The sequence below is a fragment of the Diabrotica virgifera genome, chromosome 5 (genome assembly GCF_917563875.1).
Source record: "Diabrotica virgifera virgifera chromosome 5, PGI_DIABVI_V3a".
Lineage (NCBI taxonomy): Eukaryota > Metazoa > Arthropoda > Insecta > Coleoptera > Chrysomelidae > Diabrotica > Diabrotica virgifera.
The window spans coordinates 243,996,117-244,016,023 of NC_065447.1; the positions used below are offsets into that span (position 1 = coordinate 243,996,117).

Sequence of the window (19,907 nt, forward strand, 5' to 3'; positions counted from 1 at the left end):
TGTCGATCTACTTAGTTCTTGCAGTTCCTGAAATTCTTTGTTCATATATTCTCTCTTTTTTCTTCGGTGAGTTTTCTTTTCTTCTCTGCGTAGTTGTTTATATTCTTCCTCTGCTTGTCGGATTCTGTGCCCCTGTTGCATCAGTAAATAAGCTCTGTTTTTTCTATCTGTTATAATCTGACATTCTTCGTCAAACCAGTCATTCGTTCTTGTTCTTCTTTCTTTACCTTCTATGCCTAACACTTCTTTAGCTGTCTCTTTTATGATTTGTCTGCACTCTTCCCACTCCTTATTTGGGTTTTCATGTTTTGGTCTGTTTTCTAGTTTGATGCTTATCTTTTCTTTATACTCTTTATTTTTGTTTGTTTCTTTGAGTCCTTCTACCTTATATCGTTCATGTTTAGAGCCTCTTTCCTTTTTGATGTTTGAAATTCTAGCCCTTACTCTACTTTCGACCAGGTAGTGATCAGAATCCGCATTTGCCCCTCTTCTGGTGCGGACGTTTATTATAGAACTATATAGACTAGAACTTATATGCCAAGTATTTATCTCCATATCTAACATCCAATATGGTATAGGGGCTTGGATACCTGGCTTTCACCCAGGAGGCTCATTTTCGATTCCCGATTTCGGAAATCTATTTTGTTTTTAAAATTGATATGATTTGAAAAATAATTGTTTTTATAATACTTTTTTTTATATTATATGTATATGTATTTTTATACTTTTATACAGTGTGTCTGCGTAACTTGGAACCATATGGGAAACTTTTTTAATATCAATTTTACGAAAAAAAGTCATTCTTTATAAAGTGCTCTGCATAGTCTAAAACCTAAGATGCAATCATCAGATATCAAATTTTGTCAACAGTATACGAGGTATGTCAAAAAATATGAATTTCGCTCAAGAGGAAAGTACCTTTATATTTCACAATATAGAAAATTGTTATTAAGAAAAGTTGTTTGGAATTAAAAATTGAGTTATGATATGCAATTAAATTCTTCTAATCGAAAAAAAGTTTTAATTTTTTTTTCAAATTACGGATACCCAACGTCATTTTTATTACGATAACTCCGTTATTATCAATTTTACGAAAAAAAGTTATCCTTTATAAAAAGGTCTGAATAGTCTAACAACTAATATGCAATTGTAATATATCAAATTTTATCCATTTTATACGAGGCATGTCAAAAAATATGAATTTCGGTCAAGAGTAAAAACCTTTATCTTTCAACTAGAAGGATGTAATTGCATATTGAAACAGAGTTTGAAATTCCGAACAACTTTGTATTATAACAATTTTCAATATTGTGAAAAATAAAGGTATTTTACTCTTTAGCAAAATTCGTATTTTTTGACATACTTACCTCGTATAAAATTGATAAAATTTGATATCTTATAATTGCACCTTAGTTGTAAGACTGTACAGACCTTTTTATAACAAATAACTTTTTTCGTAAAATTAATAATAACGGAGTTATCGTAATAAAATTGATATTGGGTATCCGTAATTTGAAAAAGATTTCAAAATTTTTTTTTTCGATTAGGAGAATGTAATTGCATATTATAACATAATTTTTAATTCCAAACAACTTTTCTTTTTAACAATTTTCGATATTGTGAAATATAAAAGTACTTTCCTCTTGAGCAAAATTCATATTTTTTTAAATATCTCGTATACTGTTGATAAAATTTGATATTTGGTAATTGAATCCTAGATTTTAGACTATGCAGAGCACTTTATGAAGAATAACTTTTTTTCGTAAAGTTGATAATAAAAAAGTTTCCCATATTATTCCAAGTTACGCAGACACACTTCTTTATATTATGTATTGTTAAATAATTTTTATGGGGAGAATTTAAAAAATTAATTTATGTCAAAGACCACGAGACAGTAAATTTTCATGACCCTGTATATGGTCAAATTTTGTAAATAAAATAATTTAGCCGTAAGAAATTTTCGCGGAAGAGAAAAATTTTAGTGGTAAAGTATCTATGAACAATTTATACATTTCAACAGAACGGACTACAAATGGTTGTTTAGAAAGTTAATGTATTCCGCGGTTTGATTGAACAATAGACAGTGTTTTCTAAATGGTTTCCCAGAAAGAAACGGATAGTAAACAACAATTTTGTTTAGTTTAGAATAGAGGGTTTTTCTAGGTTGTAAGTAAAATTAATTTTAATATCTCCTGGAAAGTGAAAAGAAAGAAATTTTGTATACAATAATATTTGTTCTTAAGAAAAAAGTAGGGATATGATGTGTGCAGAATGCTTGTGATTGGTTAGGAGACCGACGGAAGGAGAATGGAGTGGTGAGTTTCAAATTGATGAGAGAAAAAGGAATTCATTGTGTAAATAACATCGAAAGCAATCAGTCCAGTTTGAAAGTAGTATTTTTGTGTAAATTGTGTTAAATTGGTGACCGTGGAAGCATATTCGTGTTGAGACGAAATAGTGATCAAGTCAAGAAGTACAAATTCCTTGCGTCCGAATAGATTCCAGTTTCTGTCTGGAACGAGTAGCCGTATTATATAAACTTTGCACGAGATGAGAGAAAAAATCTTGGAATTCTAAAAATTGATATTGTTTTTATCGAGCCAGGGATTTTAATTTGAGGATAGAATTCGAACGAGTGCTGTTTTTGAAACAGTTTAAAGGAGAAGGACAGTTTACAGAATCCGAGGAGCATGTGGTGGGAGAACTAGGAACAACACAATCCAGCAGAAGAAATAAGGACGTTAGAAATGGTTAGTCAGATTGTTTGTGAAAAGAGAGAGTTGTTTTGTATTACATACCATATTTATTTTTGTCAACTTAATAGCATTACAGCATAAATTATTCATTGATAAATTTATAGAAGATATAAGTAATCTTTTTAAAAAGTGGAAATTAATAATAATAAGAACAATCTACCGATTCCATTGAATGAATTTTGGTTCACAAAAGGAGATAATAGAATTAAAGATTTATTTTTGATTAGATAAGAAATAATTTTTACAACAGAATAAAGTTTAGCATACATTTGAAATATTATATTTATGGTATAGTAGATAAATAAATAGTAGTTATCAAATTTATATGAGTTTGAGTGTATTTACTTTTCCTGTTTTGTCCTAGATAAAGCAAGCAACGAGAAATACTAGAAGCCACAAAATAAAGGTAATACATCCAATCAATTAGCCCTGAGAATATTTTTTTAGTTAAAGATTTTATTAAATTTTTGGTTTTGTTTTTATGAGTAGCAATTAAAAGAATTAATTAATTAATCTAATTAATAAGATGCTTGTCAATCTCATAACAAGGAGAAAATGCAGAGCATAAATGTATTTATCAAATTAATTATAAAGATAAATGAGTTTTTTCTAAAATATTTACCTTAAACTGTGTCTGTCCCCATTGGAGATAAAACTATCTTCGTGCGTCACTCCATCCGGAGATTCCCTGCCGCTTCTGAACAGATTGTTGTTGCAGAACAAAATTAAAAACAGTCTCTTGAACTTCTCACCAAAGATCACATAAATAATAAAATTAACACTAGAATTTATCGTCACTAACAAGTTGCTCGTTTGCAAAAGATAGTCTAGTTCAAATGGTATTTGGACTTGAAAAGTTTCTATGATATTAATCACTAGTGGTAGGAGGTTGCAGATGAAGAAGACGACGACTACACCTAGAAGCATTGTAGCTAGGCCGATTTCTCGCTTCTGGTTCCGAGAGAGACGCTGGCGCTCTTTGTTCGCCCTTAGTACCTGAAAATAAAAAGATAAACACATTTTACTATACAACCAATATAGTACAGATAATATAGTTGTTTTCTGGTGTAGAATGCGTCTCCAATATCTTATCTCACTCAAATGCCAACTTCACCTTCACGAGTAGTAACCTGGTACTCCCCTGTTAGATAACAAACAAGACCCTGACAACCGTGTTATCAGCGGTATAACTGTAAAAACTGGGATTAAGGGCGTAGGCGCCAAATTTAGCGCCAATGTGTTTTAAATGCATTGATTTTTTTCGAATCCTAAGAAAACTAATAAGTATTTTTGAAAAATTTAAAAGAAGAATGAAAGATTACATTATTAACGAGGGCCGAATGTCCCTTAGAATAACCAAAAAGTTTCTTATATTTTTCCTTTATTCCGCGACGACGAGCTGGCCACCCAAGTAGGTGGAGGCTAACAAACTAAAGAAGAAGAAGAAGAAGAATATACCTAAATATAACCATGAACGGAACCATATAGTTAAACTGTGTGACATCACGGGTCGTTTGAACTATTTTATAATACAGAAGACTTTAAATTTGTACTTCTAAGTTATTATGAGTTTTGAAATCTCATTTTTATACAAAACTGAACATTATTCTGTAATAAAAAAATGTGCAAGTTCCCTATTAACAATCCCACTTTTTCTATTTTTTTCACCCCTGTAACTTACTAAAATAAACATTGTATAAGTTTTCAGGGACTTTCGGCCCTCGGTAATAATGCAATCTTTCATTCTGCGTTTTAAAAAATACTTATTAGTTTTCTCAGAATTAGAAAAAATGAATGCATTTAAAACACATTGGTGCGAAATTTTGCACCTACGCCATTAAGGAACTGTAATTCCATGTATCGAGATACTACAGCGATGGCAATAAAGTTTTTATTTCCCCAGGAATATGATTTTTGGAGACCAATTTCCTCCTCACCTTCAATTTCGAAAGAGTACAACGTTTTAAGTATCTGGGGAACGTAATCACTAGACTTAGGCAAATATGCAACTTGCATATTTTGCATATTATGCATAAAAAATGCAAAAATTTACAATTTTGCATATTTTTATATAAGTGTGCATAAAATGCATATAATTTGAAATTTTGGTTGTAACTATACATATCTCTTTATATTCAGGTAACAAATAGCTTGGAAATCTCAATATTTTGTTTTATAATATCTAGGTACCTATTCAAATTTTTGGTATTGCAATGTACTAACTAATAAAAGATACCGGCTTATACATTTTATCACGTTTTGTCCTTGATACAAGGCTTCCAAAATCTGCCAGTTTATATCTCTAGGTAAAAATTTGTATTTTGACGGTCCATTTCACTTTTGTTGTAAAATGAACAGTGTCTTTGTAATTGTGAATAATTATTGTGCTTTGAAAATACCGAAAATACAGTTCAGTGCAATTCATAAAATCAAACTATAGTTTTGTTCAGAAAACTATTACCCAGTTAGAATCTTTCAAATTATCATTGTTAGACAGTTCATTTTGAATAAAAGAATTTTAATCATTGTGTCAAAACATTAAAAGTAATACATATTGGGAAGGAAATTTTCCAAAAATTTAAAGCAACCATGTACTAGCTGGGACATTTTCCGAACCATTTAATTTACAACCACCTATTATCGTAAATTTGAAAGAAAAATTGAAAATTTTGAACAGCATTTGATAATTTATTGTTACCACAATTCGAAATATGTAATATTATCATTTATTTGTTAAAATAGTTAAATATTACTTTAATATTTAATTACATAAGCTTTCTTTGTAAAATAAATAGGTACATGTTAATTAATAAAACATGTCAAGATATTTTAAACATTTTTGTAAATAAAGAAAAATTTGTAAATACTGTTTTTATTACATGCATATTTTCTAGATTAACATGCATATTTTAGGGTAAAATACTGCATATTTATGCGCATATTTCATACTTTTTTATTTGCATATTTGCCTAAGTCTAGTAATCACAGCTGACAATGGTGTTACTGAAGAAATAAAAGACAGAATCCAATCAGCAAATCGCTGTATATTCGCACTGGATAAGCTTATAAAATCAAAAAATCTTACAAGAAGTTCCAAGATCAAAATCGATAAATCCATCGTCAGACCTGTACTAACATATAGCTGCGAAACGTGGACCATAACCAAATCAAACGAAGAAAAGCTCAGACGTTTTAAACGAAAAATATTTAGAAAAATTTTCGGACCTCACCACGACATTAACACAAACCAGTATAGGATCAGAACCAACTTCCAATTAAAAGAACTCTACAATGACACCGATATTGTCCAAGAAATTAAATCACAGCGACCAGTGGCGGCTCGTGACCTCAGTATGCGGGTAGGCGACATGTATCCACAAATTCTATTTTTTCTAACTGCATCATTATATAACTTATTAGATAAAGAAATATGTCCAGCTAAAGCACTGTCAATAGTTTGAATATTCTCTTCTAACCGTTTTAAACCTAAGCAATTGTTTAAATGTTCTTTCGAAAATTCATGTTTTTTGACACCAGCTGATAAATTTTTCAAATCTGAATATCCCTGACTCATCCAAACATTATTTTGCTTCAAATTTTAGAGCAACAGACAAGGCCAACAAAAAAGTGAATTTTTAAAATATAACTTCCGCTTAACCATTTATGGTTTTCGTACCATATTGTTTTAAACGATCTCGAAAATGGTCGATAGTCTTTCTTCTTATCTGTTGATAAATTTTTTTAATTTTTTGGTAAAGACTGACCCATTGAAATAATTTCTAATCTTTCTTGATTATGGCGCCTTGAAAAAGTCGTGTCAATCAAACTGCATATTATATCGTATAAAATATTCATTTTATTTTAAAATGGGCGGTTTCACCAACGACAAATAGTAGTTAATTCGATGAATAAAAATATTCGGCCAATAAAACTAACACACCTACGTTTCACCAACGTCAAATATGACTTATTTTATTTGTCTCAAATAAAGAGTTATTCTTCGAATAAATTGACCTCGCTTTAAATTTTAAATATCTATATAATCTATATAATCAAATGTAACAAAGAACATTCGTCGTTTTAACTTTACATTATCAAAATTGTATTAAAACACAATAAAAATAAAAAAATATAATCGACTGATAAATTTTATTCCAACAATAACTAAGTATTCACAGATTTATTTGTTGTTGGTAAATTATTAATAACATAAATTAAAATACCTTTAAATAGACCACACACAAATTTAAATTGTCCTACCTATTTTTATTGAATACTTAACCTACTAACAGCCCAAATCAAAAAATAATTTAAAATAGTTTCACAACACACAAGAGAATCAACTGAGATGTGAACGATTTTATTATGCTGAAGGCCTGTAGTAGGCTACAAAATCTGGTGCCTAACTTCCTAAAAAAATCGTGGAAATTATGGCCCAGTACCGCCAGAACTTAAGGGCTTTAGCTGGCGTAAAGAGCGAGATGGCCCATCAATCCTGTTGTATCGTTGTTCTATTGTAGGCGACGTTTAAAAGTGCCTTACCAATGAATATAGAATCTTAATACTACTACAAGGGGCGTACAATAATTACAATTTCGGAGAGAAATTAAAAAGTAATTTTTTTTATTCTAGGTATTGTGTCAAAATTTGACAATTTTGAAATAAGTAATTTATATTAATAATTTATATTATTGTACATTTGGAGAGGGTAGGCGGCGCCTACCTTGTCTACCCCGACGGGCCGCCACTGACAGCGACTAAGATGGGCAGGCCACGTGCACAGACTTCATAACGAGAGACTTGTAAGACTGGTATGGGAAGAGATTCCTACAGGCAAAAGACCACTCGGACGTCCCAGAATGCGATGGAGAGATAGCATCCAAGCAGATCTCCGAAAAATGAACATCCCATTTGAGCCTAGGTTGAACAAATTGGAAGAAAGTTCTACAGTCAGCCAGGACCCACCCAGGGTTGTAGCACTACGTGATGATGATGATGAATTTCCTCCTCCCATTGCCGATTCAGTTCCCATATCCATACAGATACAGCATGTTTCATACGACCGCTTATGAAAAACATCCAGTAGGCTACGTCTGCAGCTCATCATGACCTTACATCTTCGGAATCTGAGGATGAAACTGAGTGCTTAGTATGTGAAGAACCCTATCGAAATAGCACTAGAGGGGATGACTGGGTGCAATGCACCCATTGCAGCAGATGGGCCCACGTCAAATGCACGAACAAAAATAATATCACTTTTTTCAGATGCATTAACTGTGATTCCGATGATGATTTGTGAATTTCGTTTTAATCTTAATGTCTGTAATAGTGTATTACTCAAAATAAACGTGAAAAATTGAATATGCATTTGTTTTTTGATTGTGTCACTATTATTAACCTTATGATATCACTAAGAAAATATTGAGTCAACTAACCCCATGCTGTTAGTCAACTAACCCCACACCCGGGGCTAGTTGACTTATTTGACAAGTCAGTTAAAATTTGCTTAAAACTTTTTTGTACGGAAAACTAGAATAAATTGAAAATATGTATAGAATACCTGAAGGAGCATTGAACGAGCAGACATACTTCAATTTTACAATATACAAAAAATAAATTAGTAAAAATTAATTATCGAAAAAATAAGTCAACAAACCCCGGTCTCCCTATGGATAAGCATACTTTACCCCAATTTTTCGTTTTTATGTGTTTGTTTCTTCTTCAGGTCAGAAGATTCCCTATTTTATTAACAGGATCGCCATGTAGTATTGGAATTCAACTACATTAGCAAAATTTTAACTGATTTCTCATATTGACTTTTGCCGAATTAAAGATAGATTGTACTTATGATAGATAGATTGGTAGGGGAGCGAAGTATGCTAAATGTGCAGTCACTCGAGCGCTTTGGGGACCTATTGTGTTGTGATTATTAGGTCCTAAAACCAAAAAAAGTTAAGTAAAATTTTCCATTTTAGCGGGCGCTTGCCATTTTTTAATTTAATTTTCCATTTCCATTAATCGTTTTTTCCGAATATAGGGCCATCTATCCATAATTCGAAAAAATGTTTCGAATAAAAGTTGCTTATTTTTATGCAGAGAATTCAAATCTGCAATAAAAAATGGGGGCTCCCATTTAAGATTTTAAAGTAACACCCCACCCCACCTCCGTGGGGGGTCGCATTTGGTACCATTCGATATATTTTTCAAAAATATTAAATCAGTGTATTTTGCAGTTTTTCGATCTGATGTTTATTTTGCTAAATATCGCGGGATTTGTATTTAAAATTAAAAATTTACCCCCCCACCCCTCTCTGCGAGGGGTCGTGTTTGGTATATGTCGATAAATTTTTGAAAAATATTGAACGTGTAGTTTTTAGTTTTTCGATCTGACGTTCATTTCGCGAAATATTCGCCTTTTTCTTGTGAAACTTTGTGACTCACCAATTCCCTTACGCCCCGCTCAAATCGTCAGATTTTTTAAATATACACTGTTTTGCATGTACTTAACTTACCTTATCTCAATCTGACAATTTCGAGTATTTTTAAGGAGAGATTTTTTTTTTCGGGCCCCCCTAAACGAACTCCCCTGTGTTAAGAGCCAATATATGGCAGAGGTACATCTGCAGGGTACCACGTTTCTCCCCATATGATAATCTGACGCGCTCGAGTAACTGCAAAAATCCCCGCTTGGGCTCCCCTACCATTATTAATTTATGGTATATCTTAACACTCGTACAATTGACCCAGATTGGGCCACTTATTACATTACGAAACCAATTTGAAATCCATTCAAAATATATGAAGAAAATTATTTCCAATGTAATTAATAAAAATCCACATTAGGTACTTAAAAGACGCTAAGTAAAAAGTTTGTAAAAAGTATAAATCAGTTTCTCTCGATATATCTTTCATCATTAATCATCATTCCTCAACCTCTTGCATCCAGTGTTGGATATATTATGTCTCCTCCATATTCTTCCTTTGCTCTCTATCTTGTCCCTTCTGTATCCAATTTCGCACTGTTTTTCTCAAGTCATCCATCCCTCTTTTTGGTGGTCTACCTCGGTGTTTTTATCTTCTCTAAGTCTCCACTCTATGAGTCTATTGTATCTTTATAAATCAATATTCCAATGGCTTTAGCGAAACATATTAAAAAAAGTGGAATGAAACTAAAGTTTTTACAGACATCCTTATAGAACAAATTCTATTAGCAGTCGAAACAACAAGTCGGCATATTTCCTATATGGCAGTATAGCATCCTATATAGAGTAATAACAGCAGTTGGAGCAGACTTGCTTATAAAGAGAAAGATGAAGAAGAAGAAGATGAAGAAAAACAATCTTAGTGCAGCATCAGAGTATAAAATGGATTTTGCTTAATGAATTGAATAACTTCAAGTTAAAGGTTGAAACGAATTTATTGTCAAATCAATTTTTTGGGCCTGAGTTTATTTAGAGAAAATAGTAGGTACTATATCCGTTGATTGACAATTAGGTATACAAGTATATTTATCAATAAACACTATAACTTTCATGGTACACCAAAAAAACCTGGTCGTCGTGATATCTGAATTCAATCTGAATTTCAACTTTCATCATTCCTTGTCCCAAAAAAAATCAGTAGTTATCGGCCTCGCCGACAAAGCTATCAGATTATCCCTATAAACTAAATCGCATGTTGTATATGAAATTCCCTGCTCAAATTTCGATGTAGCATGTATTGAACAAACCAGTCAGCTACTTTTGGGTCAGCTAATTTTGGGCTACATTTGGGTCACATTACCAGAGGAGAAAAATATGAGCTGCTGAGAAATATTATGCAAGGAAGGATCCAAGGGAGAAGAAGCATAGGAAGAATACGCATCTCCTGGCTGAGGAACCTTAGAGAATGGTTTAACTGTAGTTCATTACAACTGTTCAGAGCAGCAGCCACCAAAGTGACCATAGCCATTATGATATCCAACCTCCGACAGGAGATGGAACTTTAAGAAGAAGAAGTCAGCTACTTAACTATAGAATACGTTCTCACAGATGACAAAAACTCAACACCCCTCATAAAAACATGAAAACGAAAAGAAACATAAATTTGATTTTAACAAAACTAAGCTGAACAACATAGAAAAAAGAGGGAGCTCCTGAAGTCTACAGAAATTAAAAAAATAATAATGCAATCAATGATAAAAAAGATATCAAAAATTTAAATAAAATGTATTTAAATTTAATTGAAAATATACAAGAGAATAATTTCAGAATGCCTATGTACTTATGTGGATATACTTTACGTGTAACGACTTAATGGGTATGTCCTATATTTTTACCAATATTTTAATTGTGATGCTTAATTGTGTACTGTTTCGCAACCAACTTTTACATGTTTGGTAAATTAAAGATTAAATGTATTACATATTAATGCGAACTCTTACCTGTCTATATATACAAGCATTTAACACAGCCAGAGCGACGAAGGGCACCAGGTACATACATATCAAATACAGCCAATGAATGTATATGTGGATATAAGTCTCATTCCCTCTTAATTCGGATTCTCTTACACAGTAGATGGTCGTGTTATCTCGTTCACTCCATTCCTTCTGCACAGTCGTTTCCCACAGCTTCGGCAGGTTGTACATGGCGGAAAATATTATGATTCCGACCACGTAAATTCTTGCTCTACCGTACGTACAAAGCGATCGTGCTCGCAAAGGATGGCACACAGCTACAAATCTGTAAATAATAGTTTATTGGAGTATACACAATAGAGAAGCTATATTGAATTTTACATAGGGTATGCTAGAGACATCATAAAGGCAACATGTTTAATTGGCTTTGTTGATTTTGGTTACATACGGTGTAGGTGTTTGGAATATAATTATCTTAATTATTATGGTTCTTGAATCTGTTAAATTATTCTTGATTTGAATAAATTTTTGTTAGTATGTGTTTTGTTATAAACACATATAGTATGTGTTTTGTTAAAAGTACATAACAAGAAAACTATGTAAATGAAACACGATATACATGGAGATTAAAAGAAGATATCGACAGAGGAAGAAACCTTCTTTTCCTTCTATTTGTGCAGACATGACTCTTCAACGTCTTTTTCTAAACGTGCCTCCAGTAAGTTGTTTGTCCATCGTTTCCGTAGTAAGTATTCCCACTGTTATCCCACGTGGTATCCCACGTGATTCGTTTTATTGGGGAACCCTCTCTCGTCGACTTCATTCAGGCATCCTGCAACTCTGTTTTCTCCATTCAAAGACTTGATCTTCCACTTCTGTTTTGAGTTTTCCGTACTTATTTGCTGTTATTACCATGCATTTTGACTTTATTTGGTTAGAATTTAAAGTTATATTATGTGTTTTGCGTGCATAGAGGACTCATAGACGTATATATCAACATAGACAGAGTGTCATGTTGAGTGAAGTGACGACAACATCTTTTTTTATGCTGTTTCACTCTTACGCATAGAAAAGCTGTGACAGTAGTCCTCCCCTTCCGTGCCTATGCTAACAGTTTTCTCATCTTAGTTTCTCAATTCAATGTGCTAGAAAGAGATACCGCAAACCTGTTTAAGAGATGTTTTCGTCAGGAAGCGCGGAGGTAGGGTCAGTCTATGTTAATATATACGTCTATCAGAGGACTATCGATCCCCTTCGTTCCCATAGATGTTAGTTCCATGAGTGAAATTCTCAACCTGTTCTAATTCTAGGGCGTTGTCTGCATTTTCGTTGATCTTGAATATGACTCTTCTTTTAATCCTGTTTGAGATATTGTAAATTTCATGTAGTTTTATTTCTTTTCATTAATGACTAGATTAAGTTTTTCTGCTGAGATTTGTAATAAACTGCATCCGTCTCTCAATACATCTGAATATCTAGCCAGAATCGCAACATCAATATAAGACAATATTTGATAGCACCTTATTCTTACTGTTCTCTTTAAATTTCTATCCCTTAGCCCTCATTCTAGACACAGATTCAACATGCTTGTAGACAGAGGGCGCCCTTGCTTTAAACCTTGTTTGTTTTAGAAACTATCTGACAGTTTGCCGTGGTATTTAATCTTCATACTTACATTGCTGATTGTCGTTTTAACTAGGATAATTAATTTGCCCAGTATTTTTCAATCTTTTAGTAAATTCAGCAATTTTTGAGGGTTTACTCAATCATATGCTTTTTGAAATCGACAAAGATGGCGTGGATAAAGAAAATGAAGAAAAGGAAGAACTAAAGAGACTTAGCATGATGCTGACAGTATAATAAAACTATATTTTTAATACTACATATATAATATACTTGATAAAAAATTTCTTACCTTTCTAAAGAGACTGTAACAGTGAGATACACAGAGGCAGTTTGAACTACCGTGGCTAGCGGATACACCACAGGCGCTATGTGGGGTAGTACTACGTAGAAATATGTAAATAACATTCCACTGTATGGATATAAGCCTGAAATAGAAATATATATTTATATAATCTTTATAAATTTAGAATTGTACATTAATGCAATTAATGTTATATTAATATTTCCGTCGACCGTCCATTTATGATCAAGTTTAACACCCTCAAAATCATTTATTAATGACCCCCTATTAATGAATGATTTTCTATTAATGAACGATTTCATTATAGGCAACACAACATACATTGCTTGAATAAAAATTAATTAAACGCTCTGTGATTGACAGTGACCTGTGGTGTAGGCAACCAAACATATACCTATTTATATTCCCACTAAAAAATTTAAAATCAAGTAGCCGCTGTTAATACTATCTGTCATTGTATGTCATTATTTACTTTATTGTTTAAAATTATGTGTATTTGAAAAATCAAAAGATGGATATATCTTTCGCCATTAAAATCGCCATTTTAATTCACGAGTTCGTTACAAAACTTTTCCGTCGACCGTACTTTTTAGAAATAAAGATATATCCATCTTTGATTTTTCAAATACACAGAATTTTAAACAATAAAGTAAATAATGGCATACAATGAGAGATAGTATTAACAGCGGCTACTTGATTTTAATTTTTTTAGTGGGAATATAAAAAGGTATATGTTTGATTGCCTACACCACAGGTCACTGCCAATCACAGAGCGTTTAATTAATTTATTCAAGCAATGTATGTTGTGTTGCCTATAATGAAATCGTTCATTAATAGAAAATCATTCATTAATAGAGGTCACTAATCAATGATTTTGAGGGTGTTAAAATTGATCATAAATGGACGGTCGACGGAAAATAACTATTAATACACATTTCGTAATTAATTTCTGGTTTAATACTGGGAGTACCTAAATTATTTCCAAAATTCACTAAGATTTTTTTATTGCACAGTTAAATTCGATTTTCAGTTTATCAATGAGTGTATCCTAATTAGTAGCACACAATGCTATTATGGTATGGCATAATAGATGTCATAGACAGCATAGGCCAGCGATTGATAGATCTTTTTTTTCTACGCGTTAAAAAAATAAAACTCTTGAGATCCCCCCTCGCGTGATAGAAGGAAGGAGGAGTTTTTACTTAAGACACTTTTTTCTTGGACAGCGAGAAGACCCGCGTTGGACCTCAGAAGTGGCCCGTTGAAAGATTTATGAGGTAAAAATTAAATGACATTTAACGAAAATCTCCACTTTTTTGCGAGTTAAGTAAATATAATGAAGGAAATATAAATAATACAGAGGCGTATTGTGTTTGTCGAAAACAGGGTGTTTCATTAATAATTGTCCATATCGTAACTGGAGAAACCTTAGAACAAAATACGAAGATTTAACCTAAAACACTTAAATAAAATTTGGTTCTTTACTGAGTTACAGGGTGTTTTATCTAAAAATTCAAAAACTATTTTTGCTTAGCATTTTAGAACTATTCGACGTATCGTTTTCATACTTGGCAGAAAGTGCGAAAACTAGACACCCTACTAAATTATGATAAACAAACGTTTCTAGCTACTACCAGAGGCGTACGACAGGGGATGGTGAAAGGTTGACCCTTCTCAAATTCTACGGCACTGGAGGAATTACTATTTTAGTGCCATTTTTAGATTCTCCAATACTTTCTACGTAAATAATATACTCTTCATTTGTAACGATAAAGTCATTTGTTTTCGAGATATTTAAAGTTAAATATGAAACAGTACAGTTATTTTGATTAATTTATGATATAATTCATATATGATTAAAATTTAAAAATTCTTTGTACCCAGTACTTTAAAACTATTTGGCGAATCCTTATCATACTTGGCAGAAAGTGTAGGTACTGTACACTCTACTAAATTAAGATAAATAAACGTTTCTAGCTACTGCCAGAGGCGTACGACAGGGGATAGTGACTGGTTGACCCTTCCAAATTCTACGCCACTGACGAAATTGCTATTTTGGTGTAATTTTTTGATTTTGCAATACTTTTTATGTAAATAATGTACTCTTCATTCGTAACGATAAAATGATTAGTTTTCGAGATATTTGAAATTAAAAATGAAGCGACACAATACATTAATCAAAATAACCGTGTCGTTTCATTTTTAACTTCAAAGATCTCGAAAAATAATGATTTTATCGTTACGAATGAAGAGTATATTATTTTCATAGAAAGTATTGGAGAATCTAAAAATTGAACTAAAATAGTAATTTCGCCAGTGGCGTAGAATTTGGAAAGGGTCAACCATTCACTTTCCCCCGTCGTACGCCTCTGGTAATAGCCAGAAACGTTTGTTTAACATAATTTAGTAGTTTTTACAGTACCGATACTTCCAGCCAAGTATGAAAAGGATACGTCGAATAGTTTTAAAATGCTGAGCAAAAATACTTCTTACATTTGTAGATAAAACACCCTGTAACTCAGTAAAGAACCACATTTTATTTAAGTGTTTTAGGTTAAATCTTCATATTTTGTGCTAAGGTTTCTCCAGTTACTATATGGACAATTATTAATGAAACACCCTGTATACAGAGCAGTATTAAGAAAGAAACATGTTTTTGATATGTTACAAAGGTTTTAACTATTAGTACGACCGAAGATAAAAACTTATGGAGAAATGTAATTAGAAAAACCTACCGCATAGGGGTAAAAGTAAGGAGAATGATGACACAAAGTACACATCTGCGCCATATTTATAAAAATCAGACTTTCTCAAAAAACCCTACCAAGCAAACTTTTGTATTAACATAATAAACTCTGTAAATTACGATATCAACTCTGTAAGTTATATTACCTGGTAATCCAAATAGCAGCATACTCGTTATAATCAGCACCGTATCCACTCTTGCTAGTCCAATAAGCAAATAGTTGATACTGGACCTCATCTGCGGCCTGGATAAAATAATCATAGAGATGATGTTTCCAAGTACTCCAAGTACCCCTATAATATTCATCAGAAGACCATTGATGACAAACTGGAAGAACACGATAGTTTCTGAGTCCAGTAGACATGACTGGAAATCGGTGTCGTTTGGATTCGCGTTGACGATTGGCCAAACGATGAAAGGTGCGGAATCGTTAGGGGGTAGTGGTGTTTCTCCTGTCGTACTGTCAATCATCTTTGGGAGATGTTCAGGTACGGTGCATTAATTAAATATTCATTGATGTTTTATCGTTGCAATGAGGTGGAATTTTTCGTTTGTGGATTGGCCACGATATAAACCAGAACTAAACAGCCTCGTCTTCATCTTGGATGACTTATCTGTAAAAAAATATAAATTATTAATATTATGAAAATGGTTATTTAGATTTTTATATATATTAGAAAGCTTACTTAAAAGTAGGGTATTAAGAAGGTTCTGAAACTCTTTTTTTTGTGCCAAGTTTATATTAAATATTATTTCATACAGTGCGGTGGAATAAGTGTTGCCTCCCCCCTGTTAACTTGTTTATTTTAAGAATATAAGCAAAACGCTCGGACAGGTCGATTTTTAAACTAACCACAGTATATCATAGCATCAACGTTTCGAACTTTACGCGATCCCTCTTCAGGTGACAGCCATAACTTTGATTTTTTTTAAATGGTAAAGTACATCATGTTACACCTCATTTAACAGCTTTTGAAATACTGATTTAAAAAATGTATAATACTTTAATCCTTTTTGAGACGTAGGCGCAAAATTTCGGTCGAACACTTTTTAAACGCATTTATTTTTTTCGAATTCTGAGAAAACTAATAAGTATTTCTGAAAAATTTAAACACAGAATGAAAGGCTATATTATTACCGAGGGCTGACAGTCTCTTAGATTAAACAAATAGTTTCTTTTGAATGATATATTTGAAATTAAAAATCACACTAAATTTTCTCTTTTTTTCACCACTGTGACTTATTAAAATAAACATTATAGGAGTTCTAAGGGTCTTCGGACCATCGAGAATACTGTAATATTTCATTCTGCGTTTAAATTTTTCAAAAATTTTTATTAGTTTTTTCAGGATTCGAAAAAAATAATTGCATTTAGAAAGAATTCGACCGAAATTTTGCGCCTACGCTCTGAAACAGGATTAAAGTATTATACATTTTTGAAATCAGTATTTTAAGGGCTTTTAAATGAGGTGTCACATGATGTAGTTTCCCATGTAAAAAAATCAAAGTTATGGCTGTCACCTGAAGAGGGATTGCGTAAAGTTCGAAACGTTAATGCTATAATATACTATGGTTAGTTAAAAATCGACCTGTCTGAGTTAAAACAAGTTAACAGGGGGGGGGCAACACTTATTCCACCGCACTGTATGAGATTAAACCACAATTTTATTATAGTTTAATTCCATAAAATAATAATGTAAACTCTGTAAACAATATAAACTCTGACATTAGTAGATAATTAAATTGATTAACCATAATGTAAGATAGCTATAAATACAAAAAGGGGGACAGGACCATTTCTTTCATTCTTATTCGGAACTTTTTCTCAAAAAAAATTTCATATCTTCACGATGTTCATAACACACATTACAATAATAAAAACGATCGGTATCCGGCCAGAAAAATACCAAAATAACCAAAAAAACTAGGCTAAAGAAAATAGAATTTAAAATTTCAAAATATAACACCAGACACCAGACACCAGTTAGACACCAGACCCAGTAACACAGAAGTTTAATGAAAACCATAATACATTGCGAACAAAAAGAGATGAAACATAGTTTCCCACTTTTAGACGTATCAGATGAGTATGATAACTATCACTGTGAAAGTAGAATTTTATAAAATACTCCTGTCACAGAGGTCTAAAGGTGGGAGACTATGTAATGTGATGTTAATTATTTATACGTTTATAACGATAATTTCCAACTCCACTACTTTCATCTATTTTTGTTTCGCAATGTATTATGTTTTTCATCTTTTGCGTTATTTTGCCGGTTATTAGCGCGCTTATCACTGTATACATACGCCAAGAAGGAAGAACAATCAGTACTTGCTCTGGGAGAGAGATGAAACTGATCGATCAATACTCGATCCGGTAACGAACGGGATAGCGACCAATCAATACTTGGTCGCCGCATCAGGACGTTTTGGCTTTAAATTAACGTTTTATGACCGGGTATGAAAGCTGCTACTAAATCAAAACTTAAGCAGAAGCGGTTACCTGCTTTCCCAAGAAATAATATACCTGGAAGATGCAGTTATTGTGACTGAAAAGAAGAACCAAAAAACAAAACTCGCTTGTTTTCTACGCAGTAAATACATCTGCTTAGAACACGTTAGTTATTTGTCGATCTTGTCAATGTCAGTTTTCATCCCAATGATTTGATTATTGTCTTGTAGAAATTTCAATATACAAATTGAATTTTAATTTTCATAACACTGACATTTTTTTAGGTTTAACATTGACAGTTTTTTTTGTTTTAGTTTATCTGATTAAAATTAAAATTACTATTATATTTCTTGTATCGTGTATGTGTATTATTAATTATAAAAGTCTAACAGCTGGTTTCCGAAACGTTATTCAAATCTTCGATCATCTAATCGGCTGTCAGATTTGATCAACTGTTAACCAGTAATGGGTTTCTCAAACGTCAATTATTGTAAAATTACATGATCATAGATCATGTAATCGATGATCTGACATACGAATTGGTATCGATATTGTCACAATTGGCTTTTATCCTTCAAAATTTCAATTATGTTAACCTCTAAATCCAAACTGTATCTTTAGATTCTAAAGGTGCATTCTCTCTTATGTACTGTCACTTTTGTTTGGAGCAAGAATTGAGCGAGAGCATTTTAAAAATGAGGCTAGATAACTTCAAAAAGAATAAAACGCATGAAATTTATGTGATGAAAGTTGTAGATATAAAACAGTTTATTTATGATCTATAATATTTTATATTTGAATTTTTATTTTTGGTCTATATATTCACTTTTTTTATATATTTTTAATTTATTTACCGGCTGTTTTATTGTCTTCAAAGTTAGCTGCTATAATTTCTCACACGTTTTTCCTCTTATTTGAAGAGTACGTACAGGGGAAAAACAAGGAATGTCACTTTATCATGAATTTTGGCTTTTCTCGCCATGTGGTAGCAAAAACTGAGTACTATGGTACCATCGACTAGACTATCGATTCAGAACAATAACAAGAAAGATCAGTCCTTTTAAATTTTCTAAGAATTTGTATCCCGGCGGAGGACCAGGATTGTCCGCACGCCAGTGAACAAAAATAAGGAATGTTAGCAGTTTTTTGGTGCATTATTAAATTAACAAGTTAATATAGATTAATATTATATTAAGATATCTGGATAATAAATGGCTGCTCTATAAGGCAATACTTATGCCAATCTGGACATATGGGTTGGAACTATGGGGAACAGCCAGTCACTATAACATCGAAATCATCCAACGCTTCCAATCAAAAACCCTCAGAACCATCACTAATGCACCTTGGTACATCAACAACAGAATTATTCATCGAGACCTTAAAACTGATATGGTACAAGAAGTCATCACAAAACGTAGCGCTGCATACATTGCCAAGTTGGAGGATCATGAAAACCAGTTTGCACTTAACCTCCTAGACAATTCCCAAGAACAGCGTAGGTTAAAGAGGTTCAAACCATTGGACTTACCATTTAGAGTAAACTTTTAAACTAATTAGTTAGTAGTTATGAAATGTAATTATTTTGTACACAACTTTATAAAAATTGTACTTTGATTTTGCCAGTG

General features: G+C 32.4%; 1 protein-coding gene across 1 annotated transcript in view; it reads right to left on the minus strand.

The window, feature by feature from the left end:
* The window catches only part of LOC114325090 (FMRFamide receptor), a 1,095,033-nt gene that overhangs the window by 19,510 nt on the left and 1,055,616 nt on the right, over nucleotides 1–19,907 (minus strand). The window contains exons 4-7 of the mRNA XM_050650959.1: nucleotides 15,974–16,441; nucleotides 13,070–13,205; nucleotides 11,179–11,479; nucleotides 3,379–3,752 (exon numbers count right to left, since the gene is read on the minus strand). Of these exons, the coding sequence (XP_050506916.1) occupies nucleotides 3,379–3,752; nucleotides 11,179–11,479; nucleotides 13,070–13,205; nucleotides 15,974–16,298 (1,136 nt within the window). The 5' untranslated portion in view covers nucleotides 16,299–16,441. The remainder of the gene's footprint in view (nucleotides 1–3,378; nucleotides 3,753–11,178; nucleotides 11,480–13,069; nucleotides 13,206–15,973; nucleotides 16,442–19,907) is intronic.